The 23,232-nt window shown below is 51.1% G+C and overlaps 8 protein-coding genes across 8 annotated transcripts; 3 read left to right on the forward strand and 5 right to left on the reverse strand.

Annotated features, from left to right (window-relative positions):
• Nucleotides 1–1,637: 1,637 nt before the first annotated feature.
• mug89 (Meiotically up-regulated gene 89 protein) lies at nucleotides 1,638–3,267 on the forward strand (the record flags this gene model as incomplete). Its single annotated transcript, XM_037328473.1, has 7 exons — nucleotides 1,638–1,737; nucleotides 1,843–1,879; nucleotides 1,940–2,036; nucleotides 2,096–2,498; nucleotides 2,553–2,894; nucleotides 2,943–3,105; nucleotides 3,159–3,267. 7 exons carry the CDS (start codon nucleotides 1,638–1,640, stop codon nucleotides 3,265–3,267), a joined length of 1,251 nt encoding a protein of 416 aa, XP_037173112.1.
• A 918-nt stretch (nucleotides 3,268–4,185) lies between these two features.
• Nucleotides 4,186–7,569, reverse strand: SPT16 (FACT complex subunit SPT16; the record flags this gene model as incomplete). Its single annotated transcript, XM_037328474.1, has 5 exons — nucleotides 4,186–5,288; nucleotides 5,341–6,946; nucleotides 7,003–7,124; nucleotides 7,187–7,271; nucleotides 7,393–7,569. 5 exons carry the CDS (start codon nucleotides 7,567–7,569, stop codon nucleotides 4,186–4,188), a joined length of 3,093 nt encoding a protein of 1,030 aa, XP_037172567.1.
• A 1,070-nt stretch (nucleotides 7,570–8,639) lies between these two features.
• Nucleotides 8,640–9,335, forward strand: CGCA056_v013231 (uncharacterized protein; the record flags this gene model as incomplete). Its single annotated transcript, XM_037328475.1, has 3 exons — nucleotides 8,640–9,128; nucleotides 9,180–9,225; nucleotides 9,283–9,335. 3 exons carry the CDS (start codon nucleotides 8,640–8,642, stop codon nucleotides 9,333–9,335), a joined length of 588 nt encoding a protein of 195 aa, XP_037173455.1.
• A 486-nt stretch (nucleotides 9,336–9,821) lies between these two features.
• On the reverse strand, nucleotides 9,822–10,652 carry CGCA056_v013232 (uncharacterized protein; the record flags this gene model as incomplete). Its single annotated transcript, XM_037328476.1, has 1 exon — nucleotides 9,822–10,652. One exon carries the CDS (start codon nucleotides 10,650–10,652, stop codon nucleotides 9,822–9,824), a length of 831 nt encoding a protein of 276 aa, XP_037172819.1.
• A 2,572-nt stretch (nucleotides 10,653–13,224) lies between these two features.
• On the reverse strand, nucleotides 13,225–13,824 carry CGCA056_v013233 (uncharacterized protein; the record flags this gene model as incomplete). The annotated part of the gene is made up of 2 exons (XM_037328477.1): nucleotides 13,225–13,467; nucleotides 13,528–13,824. The coding sequence occupies 2 exons, from the start codon at nucleotides 13,822–13,824 to the stop codon at nucleotides 13,225–13,227; spliced, it is 540 nt and encodes a 179-aa protein (XP_037173219.1).
• Nucleotides 13,825–15,054: 1,230 nt separating this feature from the next.
• On the reverse strand, nucleotides 15,055–16,783 carry CGCA056_v013234 (Cysteine desulfurase; the record flags this gene model as incomplete). The annotated part of the gene is made up of 2 exons (XM_037328478.1): nucleotides 15,055–15,477; nucleotides 15,683–16,783. The coding sequence occupies 2 exons, from the start codon at nucleotides 16,781–16,783 to the stop codon at nucleotides 15,055–15,057; spliced, it is 1,524 nt and encodes a 507-aa protein (XP_037172564.1).
• A 1,201-nt stretch (nucleotides 16,784–17,984) lies between these two features.
• On the forward strand, nucleotides 17,985–19,492 carry CGCA056_v013235 (Regulator of cytoskeleton and endocytosis; the record flags this gene model as incomplete). Its single annotated transcript, XM_037328479.1, has 3 exons — nucleotides 17,985–18,020; nucleotides 18,148–19,399; nucleotides 19,467–19,492. The coding sequence occupies 3 exons, from the start codon at nucleotides 17,985–17,987 to the stop codon at nucleotides 19,490–19,492; spliced, it is 1,314 nt and encodes a 437-aa protein (XP_037172816.1).
• A 1,667-nt stretch (nucleotides 19,493–21,159) lies between these two features.
• CGCA056_v013236 (uncharacterized protein) lies at nucleotides 21,160–23,084 on the reverse strand (the record flags this gene model as incomplete). Its single annotated transcript, XM_037328480.1, has 2 exons — nucleotides 21,160–22,908; nucleotides 22,971–23,084. The coding sequence occupies 2 exons, from the start codon at nucleotides 23,082–23,084 to the stop codon at nucleotides 21,160–21,162; spliced, it is 1,863 nt and encodes a 620-aa protein (XP_037172565.1).
• Between the last annotated feature and the right edge of the window lie 148 nt (nucleotides 23,085–23,232).

The following is a 23,232-nucleotide window of genomic DNA, read 5'->3' on the forward strand; positions in this document are numbered from 1 at the left end:
TTATCAAGGTTCTAAAAAAATAACTGAAATATATCTTTAAACTTTTAGAAATTAGTATAGATATTATAGGTCTCTATAATATATTTATTAAAAGTTTTATGCCTAAAATACTCTTTTTAAATTAATTTAAACTATTAGAAAGCTTTTCTCTTCAAGTAAACAACTATATATACTATTTTCTTCGTTTTATCAGTAAAGTTTTTATAATAAAAGTTTTAATAGTTTTTAACTTAGATTAAAAACTTTTTAAAAGTTCTAAAAGTCTTACTATAAATAATATGTATATTAAGCTTAAGTTTTTATTATCCCCTATAGAGAGGTGTAATAATAATATTAATAGTAGCCTAAAAGGTCTAATTCTTACTTTTAAGCTTAGCTACTTATTAAATAACTTATCAAAAAGCTTCTTAAAGCTTATTAATAGTTTAAACGTTTTTATTAAATATACTTTATATTTAATTAATATTACTATTCGCTTTTACTAGCTGTTATTTAAATTCTTTATTATTATTATCTTCTTCTAAACCTTCTTTTACTTTATAGTTACTAAGTTTCTATATTATGTTATAAGTCACTTCTTTAATAGAGAAGCTGAAAATAAGTGATTTCATAGAAATATAAGAAGATATTTTCTTTATACTATTTAGTAAATATTAATAGTTAATTTACTAAATAAAAGCAATTAAAATACTATAGTTAGCTATCTAATAATAAAGTCTATTAATAAAAACTAAAAATTAATATATCGTAATAATATATTAGGTTTATAGTTTAAGTTATAAGCTTTATTAAAGATTAGCTTTTAAAAGCTAAAATAATTAATTTTAGACTTTATAAGTTATTTATAATAAAAATAAGCTAAAAATATCCTAAGGATAAATATAAAATTAATTACTAAAAAGCTATAGAGGTCTAACTATAAAGCTAGTTTAAGTTATATTATATATAAGTCCTAAATAGTGTTTTTTATTTATATCTAAATAATTACTTAGATATATAAATAATTATAATTAGTTAATAATACTAACTAATTACTAAACGTTCTTTTTTATACTCTACTAATCGTTCTTTATCTTATTATTATATAATTTATACTATAGTTCTTCTATTCTAAGTAAGTCCCTGCTATTCCTATGATCCTATAGTATAAATGTCCTATCCTAGCCGTCTGACGCCTAAGTGGGTCGTTCAGCTGTTATCCTTGTTTACAGGTCGTAACACAGAGTTTCTAAAAAGTATACTTTAATACACTATATCACTTCAAAGTGAAGAACTTTAAAGGTCTTATACTGACCACACGTTGCAAAACCACCCATACGTCTGGTTGTTCCGATGCTAGCGATCCGCAATAGCCGCCATAGCACAAAGATGCTCCGAGCCAGAGAGCCTGCCCGTGCTCACAGCGTCCATACTCTCTGTATGGTGCTGACTGCGCTGCTCTGTGTTGACGAGGAGTGGATCGCTCAGCCACGCCGCTAAACCCAAACCGTGCATCAATGCCAAGCCACACGGGCTGACTTCAACTCCTGGGAGTCGCTCCTGCGCATCCCGGGACGTCTCCCAAGACATCAACCTACCACCAATCCCCCATCCGACGCCAGAATCAATCGCGCGCAGCGAGTGCACGATTGTCCAAGATGCCCGAACCATCGCCAGGCGTCAATCACGCCGATTCTATCGATTCGCAGCATGACAAAGGAAAGAAGGAGGAGAAGAAGAAGAGCCGCCGACCCGCAAGTACGTGGAAGCCCCGGAACACCTCCTAAAACCACCCTCGGTCGACGCGGAACTGGTGGAATCTCCAACGCGACGAACTTTGAGCTGATGCGGACATTTCAACAGATACGGCGTTTCGCCAGCAGCGTTTGAAGGCATGGCAGTAAGTCTTCTGACAGATTCGCGACGACAGACATGTGGCGATGATAGCTGACGATCCAAGGCCGATCCTGACGCCCAAGACGGTTCTCCCTCTCTTCTTCACCATTGGAATCATCTTCGCACCCATCGGAGGACTCCTCTTGTATGCTAGCGCGAAGGTAGGTGCCCCTTGCGCCTTCCCAAGGCGAGCAACTACTGATCAGGAAACAATGCATAGGTGCAAGAGATCAAGCTGGAATATACCGACTGCGCGAAGGAGGCGACGGAGACACTGAGCGTCATGGACTCGAAGTATATTTCCACCGCATTTAAGAGTAGCGACCAGACCAAGAATGCCCTTTGGGCCTCGGAAAAGGTCAATATTACGACGACGGGTGGCATTACATACGAGACGACACAGTGCAGGATTCAATTCAACATCCCCGAGGACATCAACCCCCCGGTCCTCTTCTACTATCACCTCACGAACTTCTACCAGAACCACAGACGATACGTTGCTTCGTTCTCGGATAAGCAGCTCAAGGGAGATCCCCTTTCCGTGGACAAGGTCTCGAGCTCAAACTGTGACCCCCTTAGGACGGAAGAGGTTAACGGCACGAATATGCCAATCTATCCTTGTGGTAAGTTCCGGGCTTCAAATTTTATTGCAGAGGCGTTTTCTGATTGTTCCAAAGGCTTGATCGCGAATTCCATGTTCAACGATACGTTCAGTTCCCCTCGCTGGTTGCAAGATGACACCCTGTATGAGATGAAAAACAACTCCGGTATCGCCTGGGACTCCGATGCCTCGCTGTACGGGAAAACGAAGTACAACTACAACGAGGTCATCCCACCTCCGAACTGGAGAGTCCAGTACCCCGAATATACGGAGCAGAACCCGCCGCCCAACCTGGCGGAATGGCAAGCTTTCCAGGTCTGGATGAGAACCGCCGGTCTCCCATCGTTCAGCAAGCTGTACCAGAGGAACGACAACGACGTGATGAAGGAGGGCACTTACGAAGTCAACATTACTGACAGTAAGTACTTAGCGTACACTATCGTCATGCGGATCTAACCCGGTGTAGACTTCCCTACTTTGGAATACAAGGGCACCAAGTCTATCGTGATTTCGACGCGCACTATTATGGGCGGCCGCAACCCCTTCCTCGGCATCGCATACATCGTGGTCGGCGGTATCTGCATTCTTCTTGGTGCGGTCTTCACTGTCACCCATCTCATCAGGCCGCGGTAGGTTCTCTCCTTGTACAATAACAAGAAGCCCCCCTAACTGACACCCCCAGAAAACTGGGTGACCACACCTACCTCTCCTGGAACAACGCTCCGGGGTCCAAGGCTGGTCCTACCGGTGCGACGGCTACCGGCCGTGAAATGCGTCCCGGCGAAGCCTAGAAGGCTGCCGATGAGTCGCAGCGCCCTCTTCGTTCCGTTTCCAATGCCACCTCGCCCTCTGAGCCGGCATCAGTGGCGCCGAGTGTTACCGCATCGTCAGTTGGACGGCAACGCATCGTTTCTCCGCTGTCGTATCTAGACGGTCGACGATCACATTGATTCACGGGACTGCAGAGCTGGCATGCTGCATTTATATGGATTGACATGAAATTGTATGAGTAGAAGGGGGCCTGGGCATTTCTTCTGACACACCGGACAAAGCCCTCCTTCAGATGCCTTCATTTGCCCAAGAGAGGCTTGGCATTGTTTTTTTCGACGTTTTTGCGGTCCATGGCTTGCTGTTCTTAATGCCTCATTTGGGTCTACGCCTGCGTTTCGGGCTGGGTTATTCGGAAGGGGGCCCTGCTTTGTTCTGCACTGAAGGCGAGGTAGACAGCCCTAAAACCGACCGTCTTTAGCCTACCATAGGGATTTTGGAGTTTGGAAGGAATTGAGCTTAGATTAGCAATTCGATCATATTTAAACCATTGCTTTGGGCGTCAGTTTGATCGAGTGAGAGAGCTTCTTGTTGTAAGACAGCCGAAAATCACGCGGCTGGCAGGTTCACATGGCCCGCCCATAAACAGGTCCAGGCCACTGTTTTGACACCAACCATCTCAGCCCTAGGGGCCCAACAGTAGAACGAAAAGATGTTTCACGAATCCTAGATTAATAAGAAAGCTATCTGCCCCGACGTCCTGAAGCTCTCAGGCGGCGGACCCGTCCTCACCAAAAGCCCTCTCTTCGCGACCCAAGACGCCGACACAATTTTGATACACTGATGGATAATAAAAACACTGCTGAGATGGAAAGACCACTATCGTCTGTATCTGCGGTCTGCCATCGGTGATATCACGCCGCATGATCAAGATACTACGCTTAGTGCTTCCTCTTCTTGCGGCCGCGACTTTCGTCGTCGTCGAGGTTGCTCTCCCGATCGCGCTTCTTGGCCTTGGCCTCGAGCTCATCCCAGTCCTCGCCTTCGTCTTCATCGCTCATGTCGCCCTCGTCATCCTCATCCGACACGTTAGAGCCGAAATCGGAGTCCTCTTCACTAGACTCGGACGCCTCATCGAGCTCATCGTCGTCGATTTCGAAGTTGCTCTCCTCCTCTTCTTCCTCGCCGCCCTCGTCGTCAGACTCAGCCTGCAGGAAGGACCATCCGCCATCAATGAAGAACTGGTGAGTGTCGGCTGTGACCGTCTTCATGATGGTCGGCCAGTTCAGGTTGAGAGGACCCTCCGAGTAAGCAATGTCTGATGAGTCCAAGAACTCCTTAACGTGGTCCAGAAACTCGACTGGAATTGTGTTGACATGGTATGGCGCGCGGGTGAAGTCCTTGAAGACAAATACAAGATCAAAGTTCTTGAGGCCGAATTGGACACGTTCCAAGTGGGCGACTTCAATATCATCCAGAGTGACGACCATGAATGGCGGCTCGACGACTTGGATCAAGCACTCGGTCGTGGGTTGGATGAAGACGTTGCTTCGGAATGGCACACCGTGGAATCCAAGTTCTCTGATGGGCACATCAACCTCGATACCTTCATTCTTGCCAGCCTCGGCGATCTTTTGGGCGAAGCCTTGGAACAGACGATCAAGTTCAGCGCGGCGGCGGCGCTCTTCTTGTTCTTGTTCGAACTCATCCTCGTCACCGTATCTGTACTTCCTCTTGCGGTTGCCCGTCTCGTCGAATTGAATATCTGTTGCCTCGCGGTAAAACTGGACATCCTTTGTCTTCTTCTTGTTGGCGACCATGATAGGATCCTTCAAGTGAATGTGGATAATGACGATCAACTCATGTTGGCATGGCTGGAAGAAGAGGTGGCGGACGTTGGAGAAGAGAATGTCGACTCGCTGTTGTGTGCTCAATGGCGATTGGTAGCGGATACCATTCTGGTGTATCTCTACCTTGCCAGGAACTCTCTTGCCCTCCATCGCCGGGCGAATGAAGACGTTATCAAGCACGGCCGGGCGACGGTCTTGCGCAACACGTTAGCATGCTCTTGTAAGGCAGTATCGACTTCAACTTACTTCTTATTTCGACGAGCTTGTCCTGCTCGACAACGTCCTCTAGTTCCTTCTTCTCCTGCTCCTTCTTGTTCACATCTCGCTTCATGTTAGAGATTTGAGTCGCGATTTCTTGGTAGCGGTCGCCATCCGTTGACCTAAACGTCAAGCTTCTAACGAAGTGCGCTGAGGCGTCCTCGAAGGGCTGGTCGTCCTTACGTCCGACTCCCTGGCCTGGAGACAAGAAGTTGACACGCAAAAATGACCATTCGCCTTCGTCGCTCTTGCTGGCGTTCTTGATCGTGTTAATGTGGAAAGGCACAGGTCTGCCCATGACAGGCAGAACGACGGTGTCATTTCTCGCATCAACCACAATCTGCAATTCGCGGACCTTGGGAGGGAATTGGTTGTCGCGTTTGTACGAATCGAAGCGCTTGAACTTCTTGACTTCCGTACCGTTCTTGTCGCTGGTTGACTCTGAGAACCGAGCAAGACCCTCCTTCTGCTTCTTGGAAGCTAACTCCTTCTGATGCTCGCGACGCTTCTTCTCGGCATCCTCGTCGACCTGGGTGGATCTCTCGGATCTCAACCTTGTAGAAGTGATGTTTTTAGTAGCAACAGCACCAACACGGGAGTCCTTCTTTTCCTTCTTCGGCGTCGGTTGAGCCTCTTCCTCATCCTTGAAGAAAAAGGAATTCGAGTCGGCGTCGATCGGGGTCTCGCCAGTGAAGACAACGGCATCGCTGGACGTAACACGGATCGTGTCGGTGATAACAAGCGAATAGATCTTGCTGTTCTTGTCCTGCGGTTGAGGGTTCTCGATGTCGCTGAATCCGGTTGTGATGACGAGCGTCATACCGTCCTTCAGGGCTCGGGAGTTCTTGGCATTAAGGATCAGAGTAGGGTCGCGATTCTCCAAGCCGACGCCCCAACCAACGTTCTTCAGGAAGTGCTTCTCCAGGTCTGGCTTCTTGGCCTTGATCATGCTCATGGCCTTGCTGTAGACGTCCTTGATAACGACGCCGTCGCGGACCTCCTTCAGAATCATGTTGTGAATGTTGTAGAGGAGTTTGTAGTTGCTCTCCTGCGACTTGTTCGGATCCACAAGGTATGTGCGAGCAATAGCAGAACAGTACGACTTGTAGCGCAAGCCCATAGCTGCGACGATGGTTCCCGGGTGCAGGACGTCGTCGTTGCTCTCCGAGTTCATCTTGAGATCGTACTTGCCACCGCTCTGGACCAGAGGGCCCAGGACCCAGTCCAGCTGAGCAGGATCCAGATCTGTGGGAAGCTTGCTCTTGTTGGGCAGCTCGACGGTCTTCCAAAATTTGGCATCGTCCAGCTTCTTATCAACCTTATCAGCCAGCGCGCTGTGCTTGACCTTCTTTTCCTTATCGAGAATGTCCGACATTTCCTCAAGGAAAAAGGGGGTCATCAAGGCAACGCATGCCTTGGACGCGGTTCGCATGGCTCGCAGTTCGGTCTCGTCCTTGATCGAAAAGGCGTGCTGAGAGAGGGCTTGGGAGATGTCAACTTCCTCGACATCCTTGCATTGGTCGGCGAAGACCTTTTTCCACTCCTCGACGAAAGGCCCTTTGGAGGTATCTCTGGCGATGGTGCCAACCTTGTTCTGTGGGGAGATTGTCAGCGGAAACCAATGCAGCACGCATATGAAGAATGACTCACGCCTGCCGACTTGATGGCGTCTGCCAGCTTGACGAACAATTTCTCGTTCTCAGCTGCGTCCTTGCCTCGTACGAGGACTTCGAGGGGAAACCGGCCGCCCTTCAGCTGGTCAAGGTGCTTCGCTGAACAAGAGGTTAGTCGTAGCTCGTCGCAAGCGCATAAGTTCGATGAAGCGCATCCTCACCTTTCTTGGCCGTAGTCAGGATGTAGATCGAGTCGACCGTCAACAGCATCATCGTCGTGGGGAATTCGTAGCCAAGCAACCAGAACTGTCGCGAACGAAAAAAGTCAGCCATCTGTCTCATTTTCGCAATCTGAGCGCAACTCTGCGAATTGCATCGCGATCGCGGTTGCCGCTTTTGATGGCAAGAAGGGAGGGAGGCAACTTACATGCATGGCGTTGTTCTTGTGCAGCTCGGGGACTTCCTCCACCTTGCCCATCATGACAATGATGGACGAGGCGCCATTGAAGACGCCATCCTTGGTGCGCAGGTCGTTCTTCCAAGCGCCGGTCAAGCGCGAGAGGCGATCGTGGAATGCCTTGCTGTCGATTTTGATGTCCCCCATCGTCGCTGCCTGATCGAGTGACGGATGTTGAAGCAGAGAGAAGGGGGTTGGAATCGGAGAGGTTCGCTGCCGGGTCGACGCGAGTAAAAATCCACGCGTAAATGGGAGCCAGGTCCAAGAACTAAAGTGGGTCGCTAGCAGATGCCCACACGTGACGTGACCGTGTCGCAGCAGGCTCCAGGTGCCATGAATTGCTGGGGTAGGTAGAGTTCGACAGGCAGTGCTGCTTGCCCGGGGATAGCTCGCCCCAAACGTGCTAAAGAGCTAGGGTAAGGTACCTGGTTAAGAAGCAGGTGCAGCAGGTTGACCACGGGCCGCCGGCAGCTCCAGCAACGCTTACTAGGTAGCTATTGTTGCTTAGACAGTTGTAGTTACGAAGTTAAAAACCACCCTTTGCATCAAATGATGTCCTCAGGACTAAACAGGACAGCGGGCTCTTTCTCATTTACCTCCCGAGTACCAAGATTTAGGCAGACAACTACAATCAGACGATTTGCCTCTCGCACCGCTAGTTAGTTACTTCCGCTTAGGTAGAATACCATACCGTTTTAAACCAATCCCAGCCAATCGTAACATTTTGGGGTCCCTGCCGATCAAATCGCCAGTTGGAGAGCGCACAGTGTATCCGTAGGCGGCAAAATTCCCAGTGTTTGACGAACAACACAACACTTCGGCATGGTGATGACATTTGGCCTTCGCAAACATGCCCGTCCGACGAAATGTTCAATCGCGTGCTCTCCACAAACTCTTGAATACTCCACCGGCACCGGCACCGCGACACCGCCCGGGACAGCATTCAACCGGAGTGTGAGGGGAAGAAAGCTCGTCGGCCCGCCCGATTTTCGGGATGTGGAGACGGGACTTACACCCAGACTACAACCCCGCCTCCCAACATTTAAGCTCATGAACTTCAACCCTCAAGTCTTTTTGTGCAGCTTCATCCGTCCTTTCAATAAAGAGACAATTTCATGCAATCGACAAGATTCTGGCGAATCGTAAACATATCACGTCCGCGGATAATCGGTAGTCTCACAGCCAAAGCCCCGTTCAAAACCCAAGCACCCCTCAAAATGCGTCTCCCCTACGTTCCCAACCCTCCCCCCCCCACCACCCCCGAGGACGCGGCCATCGTATCCCGCATCGAAGCCCGCCGCGCCCCCCGGCCCCTCCAAGCTCTCGACCTCACCCTCCTGCACGCCCCTCCCGTCGCCGACGGCTGGAACTCCTTCCTCGGCGCCGTCCGCACCCAGACCACCATCGGCGCCGACGTGCGCGAGCTCGCCATCTCCCGCGTCGCCGTCGTCAACAAAGCCTGGTACGAATGGGGCCACCACGCGCCCCTCGCCGTCAAGGCCGGCGTTCCTACTGCCGGCATGGACGCCATCAAGACCGAGGCGCCCTTGGAGCTGAGCGCGAGGCCCGAGGTCTTGAGTGAGCAGCAGTGGGCCGTGTTGGTCTACGCCGATGAGATGACGAGAAACGTGAGGGTCAAGGACGAGACCTTTGCGGTGCTCAAGGGCCTGTTCAACGAGAGGGAGGTTGTCGAGATTACTACGACGGTGAGCTTGCTTCGGGACAGAGGCCTGGACGGATGCTGATGAGAATCATAGGTTGCGTGCTACAACTGCGTGAGCCGCTTCTTGGTGGCTCTCGATGGTGAGCACTCTTTTATCCTTCACTGATTACTCTGAGTCTGGCTAATACAGGGGACAGTTGGCGAGAGGAACAGCACAGGCCCCGATGATGTCGAGCTGCCTAGTCACTAATTCATCGACTTTCACCGGTCTGGTCGAAAAATAAGGTACGTCTACGGTCAAGAAAGTTCTTTGATGGATTGACCTGAAGAGAGTGCTAAGCTAACTGCATGAAACGTAGTCCACAGGTGAAAGCAGGGGGCTGGTAGTGCCGTGGAAGGGGGTATCTCATCTAAGTGAAGTGAAGTAAAACTCTCCATGGCAACGACCAAAAAGAAAAGCCGCAACGTCTTCTCACTGCTTGCTCCTGTTCATAAAACCTTAGCGCCGGTACCGCCACATGATTGTCGTACAAATTTTATGTGAGTCTTGAGCAAAACGCGAAAGCCAAATAGGCGCCGCGCAAAACGTGCCGCTACGCTTCATGCTGATGCCGCAAAAGATGTTGCTCCTAGCCTGGTACTAAGGCCATGCAAATTTCTGCTTCCTGTGAATGCATATGCGTCGTCATAGGTCGTGATAGTAGTATCCTGTAGTCGTAAGTCGATAATCGTATCATCATGATAGCCCATGTCTGCATCGATGATCCGAGGTCGATGACAAACCCTCCCCGGCCGATCGGAGACTCACCCTGGAGTTGACCAGCTCTTGCTCGATCGATCGCTCAATGGAGGTGCGCCGCTTGTGTAGCTTGGGGCTCCTTTGCAACTCTTGGACAACGCCTGCCCATCCCATCTTGTAGCCCGGCTGCGTATCTGCGTGATGGCCGAGAGCCTGGGTAGTCAGCCTCCTCAGCGGCGGCTTCTGGCGAATCTCCTCGGTCAGGGCGCGCGTCAGGCTCGCCTTCATGGGGTGCATCATTGGGGGTGTGAAGGGCAGCGGCGACTTCTCCGGATCTGTCGCCGGGGGCGTCACCGGCGTTGCCGCATGTCTTTCCGCCGTCGCGCTGGCCCTCTCTGCCACAACGCCCATGTACACAACGAGAAACCGCATCCTCACGAGATCGAGCCTGCGCACGCGCTCTTCGAGATCGCGGCGTTTGTTTGCCCACAGAAGGCGGGCAGGTGTGCGCAAAGTGGTTGTGTCGTCGGAGAGAAGCATGGAATTGATCTGCTCGCGTAAATCGTCGCCTCCTTTCTGTATCTCACGGAGCAGTCGGCCGAGGCGCAGTTTGTCGTCAAGGCGCTGTACCTTTGCGATATCGCGATCGTAGCTCTCGTTCTCCTCGACTGAAAAGTCGACAGCATCAATTAAAGAGCTGATTTCGCTGGGTGCGTCACGGTAGGCGGTTATGTATGTGGTCATGATCTGGGATAGGACGATGAAGGAGAGCAGGAGAGCGGTAAGGACAAGGACGATCGTCCACTGGCGCGCCTCTGACTCGGCCATGTTGGAGCGTGTGTGTAAATTGCAACAGGTGATACTACAACAGCATGATGCGACGGAATATGCGACATCCAGAAGAATGGTGTGAGTATGTTGATGACTGCAGTCTATGGTGGTTTCAACAGAGCCAACGGGGCGATGTTATGGATTGGAAGAAGGAGGGGAAAGACACGGAAAGTGATGGACGTGAGGAGGCAACATTTGATGACGATGCAAGTGTGTAAACGGAATCGGGGGAGGGAGGGCTTCGAGGGCTTCAAGGGCTCGCCGGTGGTAGGGTGGTGGATGAAGACGTCCCGTCTCCGAAGTGTGCTGTGTGCGCAAGTGCTAGGGTCTCTAAACGAATCCTCGGTGACTACTAATACGACTTTGCACTTGCGCAAGGTATTGGAAGCGTGACATACTCTCAGGTAGGCCCAGATGCTGCATGGTTTGATGATGCCTCCTCTTTCGTGCTGCTCATTGCCCCTCTTCGGTGCGGGCTCCCTTGCATCTCTTCTCGCGACATGCAGCCACTGGGCGGCATGAGCCAATGACTGACGCCGAGATCGCTCCAAGACGGGTGCCGTTCGTAGGCTCTCTCACGGTTGGCGCGCTCCCCTGCGCTTGCAGGAGGGAGCGCCAGCTGTCACTGGACAGACGGTGGCCGACTTCTGTATCCAGCATGGCTTCACGGTGGGCCGAACGTGGCTCGAGACCGATCCAATGGGGCCGACCCTCCTGCTGGGACGAGGGGATAAGGGTTGGATGCGTGTGACCAGCAGTAGCCCGTGGTGGCGCATTTTTTTGCGCTGTTTGTCGTTTCGTTCTGTGGGCAACGAACCGTAGGCATCCACCAAGATGCATGCGAAATGTCGAAATGCTTTGAGTGGCGGGGCGGAGGTTGAAAGAAGGCAGGAAATTGTGCCTGGAACGCAGCATTTGGTTTGGCGGTGGAAGACGTTGCCAGGGATGAGGGGTTGTGGAAGAGGGGGAGATTATTTGGCAGATGTAGGCGGTCAAACGGCGTGTCGATGGCGGGGTGAACAGGCGATCTGTTGGTCAAAAACGCCATGAAGAGAGAGAATTCTCAGCAAAAGTTTTGGTTTTATTACCCAGTTTTTTTTTAGTGTTCTAGAAAGAGTTTTTTTTTTACTAATAAGCTTTAAGGTATTAACAGATATCCTACCTATATTTAGCCTTATCTCCTAAGGTTATAGAGAACCCTAAAGGAAAGAATTAGCGTAGCTATAACTAGCTAAACTAAATAAAGATTATAATATTATAACTTTATCCTTATTATATATATCATTTTTAATACAGTTAAGATATTAATAGCCCTTAGTTTTAACTAGTATAATACTACTAATATATATAATAATATTGCTAATAACCTTAATTATATTTTAGATCTGTATTATTATATTGATTTCTAGCTAAACTTCTTTAATTACTATTTTAACTTTAAAAGAAGTATAAATATTTTAATAGTAAATAACTTAAATAACTACTAAAATATTTAGATATACTTTTTAAGTACTTATATAGCTTTTCTTAGTATTACGTAATATAGACTAGTAATTCACTAAATTTAGTAAAAGCTTAAAGTTATACTAATTACTATTAATAATAGTACCCTATATTAAGTATTAGATATAATATAGTTAAATACTCTAGGAACTTTAATATAGTAAATAGCTCTATTAGCTAAGATATAGTAGTATTAGACGTAGGAGGATTTATAGTAGTGTAGCTATAAGTACTCTATTAATCAGTCTTAAAAAGTCTCTTTTTTGAACTACGCAGCTTACATAACGCAGTTACCTGGGGCTGAGGCCTGCAGGCAATTCTCGGCAAAAGTAAATCATCTGGGCCGCGCTGTCAGGACAGCCCATTCGCCTGGTTGTGTTCCGCCCAGTCAGTCCATGCCCTGCCCTGTCTTCGGTTCCAGGTACCTTACAGCGTGTATGCGCCAACATCTGCCATCCGAAGACTCCAGCTGCACTGCGATGTCAGAGGCGCGGGCTTAAGTGCATATTCTGGGCCATTCCACACTTGCGCTGCAACCCGAGGTCACTGGTACTGTTAGCTTGCCTTGATCACCGCTAGCTGCAGAACATTGGCCAAACCTTGCTATTAACTGATCAGAATCCCGTCGACTTCTCCCGCGATTATGATCGGTTCGGAGGCAGTTCCAACACACGGTCGAGAGTTGTCAATAATGAATTACTTTATCTACAGGCTGCTTTTGTCAACGTAAACCTCCAAAAGTGCCCTGCAGGGCGGAGCATGCGGGGGCTGGTGACATCTGTTACGGGGATATTGCTGGGGGTCATCACAACCCACTTTCCTAATGCGGACGGCAACGAACTGGTGTCTGGCAGAGAAGTCCTTCAATCATGCGGAATGAAGACATAATTTATCATGAGCAATCGCATTTTATAGACTAAGAGCTTGAAGTAGACGATTTATTTCATCAACTACTTGCAGGGCTAACTAAGATATTCATTCTCTCGTGTTTTGGGGGGTATCAATTCCATCACGTCCCGAACTCGCAAACCGCCACTGATAATAATCGCAACGCCACCAATCTACCTTACTGCTTGGCTTCCGCTTGCTTCTGGATGTCGTGCTCAGCACCACGCTGTTGAGTCTTGCCAGAGTCGTGCATATCCTGGTAGTGTTGCTGGCCAGTCTTGTCCCCAGTCAAGCCGGCAACAGCACCGCCAACGGTACCCTGGACACGGTTTCCAATGCCGGAGGTATAGTCGTTCAGCTGGCCCTTGGCCTCTTGTTGCTGTCCTTCGAGGTTCTGCTGGCGACCCTGCTGCTTAAGGTTCTGCAGTGTTTTAGTGAGGTGTCAAATGGAGCAGTAAATAATGATCGAATATCATCGTACCTCAGAGCCGACGAGGCCACCAACAGTCTCCTTAGCGGAGCCGACAGTCTGGTTCCAGGAACCGCTGGCACGGTCGGGATCGTCCTTGGTCACGCCAGAGGCAGTAGCAGTGAAGCCGGGAACCTTCGCAGTGGCGTGAGAAGCATCGTGCTCAACATCAGCCTTGTTCTGCTTAGCCTCGCCCTTGTTCTGGTCGGCGGTGCTGCCAGTGAGGGAGCCAATCAGGTTCTGGGCGGCGCCGGTGGCAGAGTCCACATAGGACTTGAGGGTAGAGGTGTTGTCGTTGTTGGCGGACATGTTGGGTTATTTGGGTGGATGGAAGTGATTGGTAGAAGTGGTTTGTTTGTAGGTTGAATGTGGTTGGGTCTTGTCAAGATGTGTTGATGTGTTGAGTTGGAGATCAAAAGTTCATTAAAGTCTGGGGAGGGAAATGGTATTTATCTACAAGGAAAGGTCATAGCTTCTTCAGCTCTGGGGCAGACAGCATGTGAACATCGTGATTTTGGAAGTCGCGATGGCGTTTGCTTGGCCAAACTGATCGAAAAGTGATGTCATATTGGAGAAGGTCCTACCAGAAGCAGGTGTGTAGGAAGGGGCCAGTGTGGAGGGGGAACGTAAGGAGGGGCGCTGCTGCGTCTTTCGCGCCTCCCCATGATGTCATTTCGCGACCTCAACCTTCAGTCGCACCTCACCACCACACACTAACGCACGCGTACCAACGCCATTTTGCCCCCGTCCCGACCCCTTTTCGCACTCGTCTTCCGGCACACTGAGACGTGTCGCAGTGGCCGCGTGAGCCCACCGTAGACGTAATAAGGACCAGCCTGGACTTTCCCTTGTAAATCTTGCGTCCATTTGAAGGAAAGCTCGATGATGCACTCCTGCACCCGCCTTGGCAACGAGATCCCAGGCAATCAGACAATCGGGTAATCGCATGGCGCGACGGCGTGCCTGACTTCTGAGCATTGGGCCCTGCGGCCCATCCTTGGACTGTCCCGGATTACGGCGAGCTCGTGGCATTCTTGAATTTGAACAGAGATCTGGACGGAACCAGCGGCATGCATCTTACCAGCTTGATTAGCTCGCGGCTGTGCGCATTCTTCAAACACACAATGCATATCATTCGCCAGGCATTGCACGCTAGGTGCGACTGCAAAATACATTTGGCCGTCGCTCGGAGAGCATTCTCATTTGCAATTCGTGCCGTAAAGTAGGTATGGTAGTGTACACGCCAGATCATCACCGGCCCAAGTATCCTCATGTTGAAATCAACCGGCCCGTAGACGCCAGCCAAACTCTGACTTTCCTCGTTCGCCCCGATTCCAACTCCATATCCCTGAGCACAAGAACAAAAGGCCGGCTGCTAAGGTAGGTATCTCAAATATGTGTTTTAATACAGGCAACCCAGGTAGGAGGGATGCGGCGTGGGCGATGCGCCTGCGCCATTTTTCTGCAGGTCTGTTTAACCCAGACTTTGGAGGATGATAGGATTAGTTGCGTAATGTTCGTTGAAGCATAAGTCGTTCCTCAGTGCTGACTCCATTGAATAGTGTTGAGGTCAACACCCTCCTGAACCAGCTCCCACAGAGGGCTGAGCTCACGAAGAAAGTCCACCCTCTCCTTCACCGCCTTCAGCACGTAGTCGATCTCTTGCTCAGTCGTAAAGCGACCAATACCGAATCTGATACTGCTGTGGGCACTCTCATCGCTGTTGCCCAATGCACGAAGAACGTAACTGGGCTCTAGGGAGGCAGATGTGCAAGCACTGCCGGAGGAAAGAGCTATGTCCTTCAGGGCCATGAGCAGAGACTCGCCCTCAACATACGCAAAGGAGACATTGACACATCCGGGGTAGAAGTGCTCAGGATCACCATTCTGGGACGTATGCTCCAAAGCCAGGAGGCCGTTGAGAAGTCGGTCGGAGAGGTACTTGATGCGCTTCGAATCGTACTGTTCGAATTGTCAGCCAATGCTACTCCCAAATCTTCGACAGACAAAATGGTGGTAGATGGGTGAGGGGTCAGACAGGTTGCTATTAATCAACACGGACGTCCTTGTCACGGGACATTCAGAAAGCCATGCATGTGTAAAGCGAATCATCATCCAAGCTATTGGAGAAACGTAGGGAAATTGAGAGAGGAAAATTCCAACATACCTCCATCTCCTCGTATGCGATGCGGCACGCCTCGCCGAAACCGGCAATCAAAGGCGGGGCGAGAGTGCCGCTTCGCAGGCCTCTCTCCTGGCCGCCACCGCTAATGATAGGGTCGAGCCTCACTCTGGGGCGACGTCGAACAAAACAAGCTCCAATACCCTTGGGGCCATATATCTTGTGAGATGAGATGGACATCAAGTCAATGTTCATGGCATTGACATCCAGTGGGATCTTGCCGACGGCTTGCGCTGCGTCGGTGTGGAAAAATGTCTTCCTCTCCCGGCAGAGTTTTCCAATCTGCTCGAGAGGTTGGATAACACCAATCTCGTTGTTGACCGCCATGATACTGACAACGGCAGTGTCGGGGCGGATGGCTGCCCTGAGCTCTTCCATGTCAATCAAGCCGGAGCTCTTAACAGGCAGATATGTGACCTCGAAACCTTCGTCCTGGAGATGCCTGCAGCTGTCGAGGACGCACTTGTGCTCGGTCTGGGTCGTAACGATATGCTTCTTCTTTCCAGACCTGCCAAAGAACCTAGCGACACCCTTGATGCTCATGTTGTTGCTCTCGGTTGCGCCGCTGGTGAAAATGATCTCCTTCGAGTCAGCGCCGATGAGCTTGGCAATGTGCGACCGAGCAGTCTCGACAGCCTCCTCACTCTCCCAGCCATACGCATGTGTCCTCGAGTGGGGGTTTCCGTAGATGCCGGTGTAGTAGGGGAGCATTGCGTCGAGGACGCGGGGGTCGACGGGGGTTGTCGCCTGCATGTCGAGGTAGATGGGCCGCTGGCCCTCCTCCATGGTGGTGACCTGCTTCAGAACCTCCGCCATGGGGCTGACCATGACGTTTGAGGCATCTGGTGACTGAGGGACGACATCGATGAAGTCCTTCTTGTCGAGTTTGATGGCGGTTTCGACGTTAACCTGCGCATTATCACGCTTCGTTTCCGAAACATATCTGCGCTGCTGAGATAATCTCTGAGCCGGGGCTGTCGCCACCCTTGATAATGAGGAAAGGCCTCGCGAAGGAGTCGCGGAAAATGTTGAGTGCCTGCAGAGGCGACCTGCCTGCCTCAAGGCGTTTGTTGTGATACTAGCCATGATGTGTTTGGATGGAGATGGCGTAGGGAAGAGGGGAGTAGCGAGCTTCGAGGAAGAGGAGGGAGAAGAAAAAAAGTCAAGTAGCGGATCGAGAAGCGGAGGAGGTGGTGAATTTCGGCTCGGTGATAAGGTCAAAATCGGTGCCGTGATTGGCCGGGCCCCACCAAATCATGACGCACAGCCTTTCTCCTCGCCCCCATTCGTGGTTTCAATTACTACGCATTGCGCTACCGGCTGTAGTGGTCGGTGTCGGCCGAAGGGGCCCCTTCTCGTAAGCTGAGATGATGGAGGGTTTTTTTTTGCACAACACCGGACGGCAAGACGGCCGGCGAAGTACCCGCACACTGCCCAAGGAGATGAGCACGATTACCTAAACCTAATGTGCAGTAACAGGCCTCCCAGGACGAGCTGAGCCGAACAAACTGTGCTGGTGCTGGGGACCGGGGTCCTGGGGTCTCTTTGGACGTGGAAACGGGTTCTCGGGGTCGCTTTTCTTTCCCCGTCCACCGCTTTCGCCGCGACCAACCCGACCGCGAAGGAGCACTTCCTTACCTCAAGTACCCAGTGATGATGCGGCGGTAAGGTACCCAGCCCATCCACCCCGTCCGGTAAGGCGCCCACGGTAATAGCAGTAAAGTACTGGGCTGCGTCAACCACTTACTCGAGTCCCGGTATATCCCACTTGGCTTTTTCACTTCGCATTGCACAATTTCCTGCTTTGTATGCTTCGGATAGGTGTACCTTAATTCTCAAATTTTCTATCTTTCTTCTGCTTCGCTCCCTCCCTTCTACCTTGGGATCTACAAGCGTTTTCCTAGCGTCATCACCACCAAACTTCACCACGACCGTCTTGCGCCCGAAACCCGTCCTAAGGTACCTGCTCCAGTCAAGGCACCCGCCAAAGCTGTCCCCCCAGCGCTCCAGCGCTCCATTCAGCGTCTTAGCTCCTGGCAATCGGCATCAGGGCACCATATGCGCCACAGCCAAGCGCGGTAGCTGACTGACACAGCCACGCCTACGTCGTCACCAGCGACAATCAGGTTGCGAAAGCCCACTCCTCATAAGGTTGGACGTGGAATACCCTCAGACAGCGAACACCCTCGTCATAACCTTATCCCACGATTCCTCCGCTGTTGCTCCTCATTGGCACAACTGTCCTCCTTCCTAATCCCATACATCACCATCACAACTCCACCCCGCCATGAGCTTCCGGGGCTTCCAGAAAAGCGTCATTCGGGTACGTGTGTTTCGTTTCCACCAAATGAGGGGTCTTTCCGTCTCTTCCGCTACGTTACGCGACGAGCCACCCGTCTCCTCTACTCTATCCACGCTGACTATTGACCTTGCTGGGTCTTTCGCGATAGGCGCCGCAACAATTCAAGGCCCGCTTCAACATTGGCGAACACACAAAGGATGCCGTCTACATCGACTCCGAGCGCCGCTTCCAGGAGCTCGAAACCGAGACCAAGCGATTACACGATGAATCCAAGAAATACTTCGAGGCCATCAACGGCATGCTCAGCCACCAGATCGAGTTCAGCAAGGCTATGAGCGAGCTTTACAAGCCCATATCCGGTCGCGTGTCCGATCCCATGAGTATCGAGGTCCAGGGTAACCCCGACGGCATCCGCGCCTGCGAGGAGTACGAGGCCATTGTCAAAGACCTACAGGAGACCCTTGCGCCCGAGCTCGAGATGATTGAGAGCAGAGTAATCCGTCCCGCGAACGAACTGCTCGATGTTGTCAAGGTTATTCGTAAGACGGCATTGAAGCGCGAACACAAGAAGCTCGATTACGACCGCCACCGCCAGACCCTGAAAAAGCTGCAGGACAAGAAAGATCGGACCGCCAAGGACGAGAAGGCGCTGTGGAAGGCCGAGAACGACGTTGAGCAGGCCACCCAAGAGTTCAACTACTTCAACGACCTCCTCAAGGAAGAACTGCCTCGCCTCTTTGAGCTTGAGCAAGAGTTTATCCGTCCTCTCTTCCAGTCCTTCTATTACATGCAACTCAACATTTTCTATACACTGCACGAGAAGATGCAGCACTGCGACATTGGTTACTTCGACCTTACCCTCGACGTATTAGAAGCATTCCACAAGAAGCGCGGCGACATCCAAGAGCAAGCCGAGAAGCTGTCCATCGTAAAGTTCAAGACAACCGGCCAGAAGCGTCCTCCGGTAAAGTACGGCGCCCGTCCTACGCTCGAAGGCGGCAAGCCTCAAGCGCTCCTTACCGCCGGGCCCTCGTCATCTGCTGCGTCTACAACAACAACATCCAAGTATGGCGGATACAGCAAGCAGGCAGAAGCCAGCGAAGCCAACCCCCCTCCTCCCTACTCGCCTCCTGCGACCAACGGAGGAACTGTTAGCCCTGGACTCGCCGCCATCGCCGCCGCAAAGTCGAAGGCAAAGCCTCCACCACCCAAGCCTAAGCCTAGCCGACTCAGCGGTGCTCCTACCGCCGAGACTGTCACCGCCCTCTACGACTATGCCGCACAAGCAGAAGGTGACCTGAGCTTCCGGGCCGGCGACATCATCGAGATTGTCAGCCGCACGAAGAATGAGAACGAATGGTGGACTGGAAAACTAAATGGCAAGAGCGGCCAGTTCCCTGGTAGGTTTCTTCTACTTACACAAATCTTGACGGTGGCGCAACCGTTGGCTAACAGCTGGATTTGCAGGCAACTATGTGAAGTTGAACAGTTAATTAGACTTTCGCCATCACTCACAATGAACGAGGTTCTTTGATTTTTCGCCCGAATACATGCGCCAGAAAAGGCGCCTAATGAACGACTGCGAGGACATTAAAGGGAGCGCGAAATAACTTGCATTTGGGGTCTTTGGCGTACGCAGAAGGGACTGCTTGTCATTTCGAGCCGGAAAACACAGAGCAGGACAACGGGGGGGAGGAATGTGAAGTAGGGGAGTCAAGCAAAGCTTTCCCTCGGGCAAAGTTCCGGGTGGAGTCTTGCGAAGGGCGTGTGACACAAAGACAAGAGCCTCATCTGCATGAGACTACTGGGTGTAAGGAGGCACAGCAACAGGCAGGCAAAAGGACGTTGCTGCAAGGCTGGGCATGGGCTTCTGATCACACCTACTTTTTTTACACTTCGTTTATTCATCACCGATCTCGCTCTTTGTTTCCCAAAAATCATGACTAAATGTTTCTATTCCAGGGACAAATTGGCTGATTGGTGTTGTGAGCTGCCTTCGTGGCTACCGGACTGTCTTTCCGGTGCCTGGTGTGGGAGACTATGAGGTGGGGGATACAGTTGCACGACAGAATAACAAGCTTCAATCCCACACTCTGCAGTGTTTCCAAGTTCCAATGCTCCCATCTGCAGATCGTCTTATCAATAGCAACCATTTGTCTGTAAATGCATGCAGCATCAAGTTCAAAATCGAACCCCCCGCCTTTCCCCCTCGTGCGAGTTGCGACGGTTTCTGGACATGTAAGCACCTCAAGCTGCAACATGCATGTCTCTGCAGCCCCGGCTTCTTTTGGTCACATCTTGTCTGTGATAAATCACCTGCCTTCGCTCAACATCAAACTATGTTCCACGGCAAGCAGGCTACGGAGACGCATGTCTCTACTGCAAGCCCCTCCGTATCAAGGCAGGCTGGCACTCGTGGCCATGAAGTGCATCTCTCTGGAACGATCCAGAGACAGGGCCGCCCTCGTTTGATAGGCAGGCAAGCTTGGCTTCCATCTATCCAATCGAGAGGGACTCGAAGCATGGCCCCTTGGCTGCTAAGGCAGCCTATGCGTATTAGCCCGATGCGGAAGATCAGCTTGATTACATGTGTACACCACGCGGCTTATTGCAACTGGGGATGTCAAGGAATTATAACGCAAAGCTTGATATAATAGGTACCTATGCTGGCATGCTGGGCCTCTTCACTCGGTTGCTCGCTTAATGTAACCAGCCCCTTCCTCTGGCCGGGGTAGGACAGTAGCTCACAGACTAAGGTGAGGCGAACAGCAGCTATCGTGCGAACCACGGGCTCCCAGGCGGGGACGAGCCGCACAGCTTGAAAAACAAGGCAACTGAAACCCCTGTCGCGAAACTAAAGTGCAAAGCGACGTGCCCAGGTTACGCTGAGCTGGGCTACCTGCAGCAGTTGAGGAGATTCTGCAGAAGCCCAAGCCTTAGTCCAAGCCCAACCCATGTCCATCGATGGCACCTTCGTCTGGGGCCTATGTCTGTAGGACGTAGATAAAGTACCTCGCAGCGGTCAGTGATCACCGCCTTGGTAGCCGTTTCGATGTCGATATGGTGAGATTCAACCACGTGTAAACAACGTTGAAGTGTCTGGACCGGTCAGTCGAGATGCAATTATCGGCTGTCTGTGCAGCAGCGCCGGTAAGGATGTTCAATGATCGCCGCAGTTTGCAAAATTGAAGCCAGTAGGTGTTCCGATGTTTCGCAGGCTGTCCGAGTACATGGCCGGGGTTATGCTACCCCACGCGGCCTCTTTCTTGTCTGACATGCATCCTTCGCTAAAAGATGCATTTCGAGATGCCATTGCAGAAGCTGGCATCAACTGCGGGGTTGGATAGCATCCCATTGAGCTGGTCTCACAAGACCGTGGCTTTTGCAGAGCCAGGGACGCTCCCGTTGGACCACCAGGCCAGGAAGTGAGCCCGCGAAGCTTAATAGAGGGGTCGAAAGAGATGAAGACGAGGGGCCGTGTGCTGTGGTGACTGGGTTGGCCGACAGCGTAGACAATGGACCGATCGTCCATCGCCCCTGAAATCGGTCCGTGAAATTGTTTGCCCCTCGGGTTGAGGATATTTTCAAGAGCTTCGAGGGATGGATCCCGCTTCTCTGCATCCGTGCTTTGCGGCCAGCAGGAGACCTGGCTGAGCTTGCCGGAGCTCTGCTGACGGCCGGCCGGACTAGAGCGGGATATCGAACGTAGTTGTGGTCTTTGGACCATGGCCTCGCTGGCAGCAGGATCGTTGATGAGATCCATAAACGTTTCGCAAGATTGGTGATAAGAACGTATAAAGCAGTGTGTAAAAGTAGCTGCTGGGATAGTTGACCCATCATCGCCTCGGTGAACTGTCGATGGGTCTCGAGTTGGTGTTGTCGTGGCGGCTGCAGACGTAGAACCAGATGGATGGTCCGCCTCATCCTCGTCATACTCGGAGTCAGAGTGATCATTGTCAGAGTCGTCGCTGGCGCAAAAGTTGAGTTCTGTCCGATAACTGCTTCGGGTGCTCGAACAGTCGCCAACAAGATATTCACGTCGGCATTCGACGGCCATAAGTTTTCCTCCGGCTGGATCCTTCTCGAGACTCAGAGTGCTCCATCTGTCGTCGATTGGTCCCTCTTGATGCTGACGGCGCCACATTTTCTTCTTTGATGTCAGCTGCATGTCTCGCGGGCGTGAACTACCAACCGGAAAGCGGAACCCATGGTAATATGAGGTCCAATCCGTTTCATAGACATCGAAACTGGATAGGCTTGACAGCCCATAAAAGTGATCATCTATGATCTCAAAGCACACCGTAGCTCCAATGTCTGAGCCAACGATGTCCTCCAAGTCCAAGTGACCAGAGCCCCACTGTTTATCCCTGATGCTGAAATGCTTCAACACCCATCGCTTGAAGCCATCATCCCCAGTAAAAGAATGTGTTCCGTAGTATAAATAATTCTGGGTGTTGCGCACAAATATATTTTGGTGCGATTCGAGACGATGACACGTAAGGAGCTTCCGCTCGTGCAAGTTCAGCACCAGAAGACGGCTGCGACCTTCGATTTTGGGCGGAGTATAGAGGCATGACACTATACCCTCGGCGTAATGAATGGGGCGAAACTTGTAGCTATTGTTTCCGAGGTTCTCATCTGGAACGGATTGAAGCAGTGCGGCAGTATCGATTACAACCTCCTCAAATCCAGAGTTATGGAGATCGAGAATACGGAGCCGTTCGGGGCCGAGAGTATAGCATAGCATGCCGTTGCAATAGATGAAGTCATTGGCGCAGGCCACGACGGCTACTGAGTATGGCGAGGCTGTGGCGATGGCATCTCGGATTTTGACCAGTCGACGAAAGCCGCGGGCATATTGTCTAGATGAGCGGATATCCCGGAGCTCAGCTGAATACGAAGCGTGCGTCTAAGCCACCAAGTCAGCAAGGCACCTCAAAAGGTTTCAGACAGAGAACTTTTTTGCGCTACCTCAAGTGCGGTCTTACAGATATCGTCATCATTGATCAAGTAGCTGAATTGTCGGCAAGTAAGAGCGAGGTTGAATATGTCATGCAAACCTAAAGGATTGGTGATGTAGGTCATTATTTCGATAGGCAGCCGTTGCATACTCGCAAATTCGACGGCTGCCGTAAACCCGTCCAGAGACCATCCGAGCAAAATGAAAGATGTTGTCGGGTGGTTCGCACAGCAACATAAGGCGGAGTGATACGTGCCACAGGCCAAAGAGAAA

The sequence above is a fragment of the Colletotrichum aenigma genome (genome assembly GCF_013390185.1).
Source record: "Colletotrichum aenigma strain Cg56 chromosome Unknown KSG_Cg56_contig09, whole genome shotgun sequence".
Classification (NCBI taxonomy): Eukaryota; Fungi; Ascomycota; class Sordariomycetes; order Glomerellales; family Glomerellaceae; genus Colletotrichum; species Colletotrichum aenigma.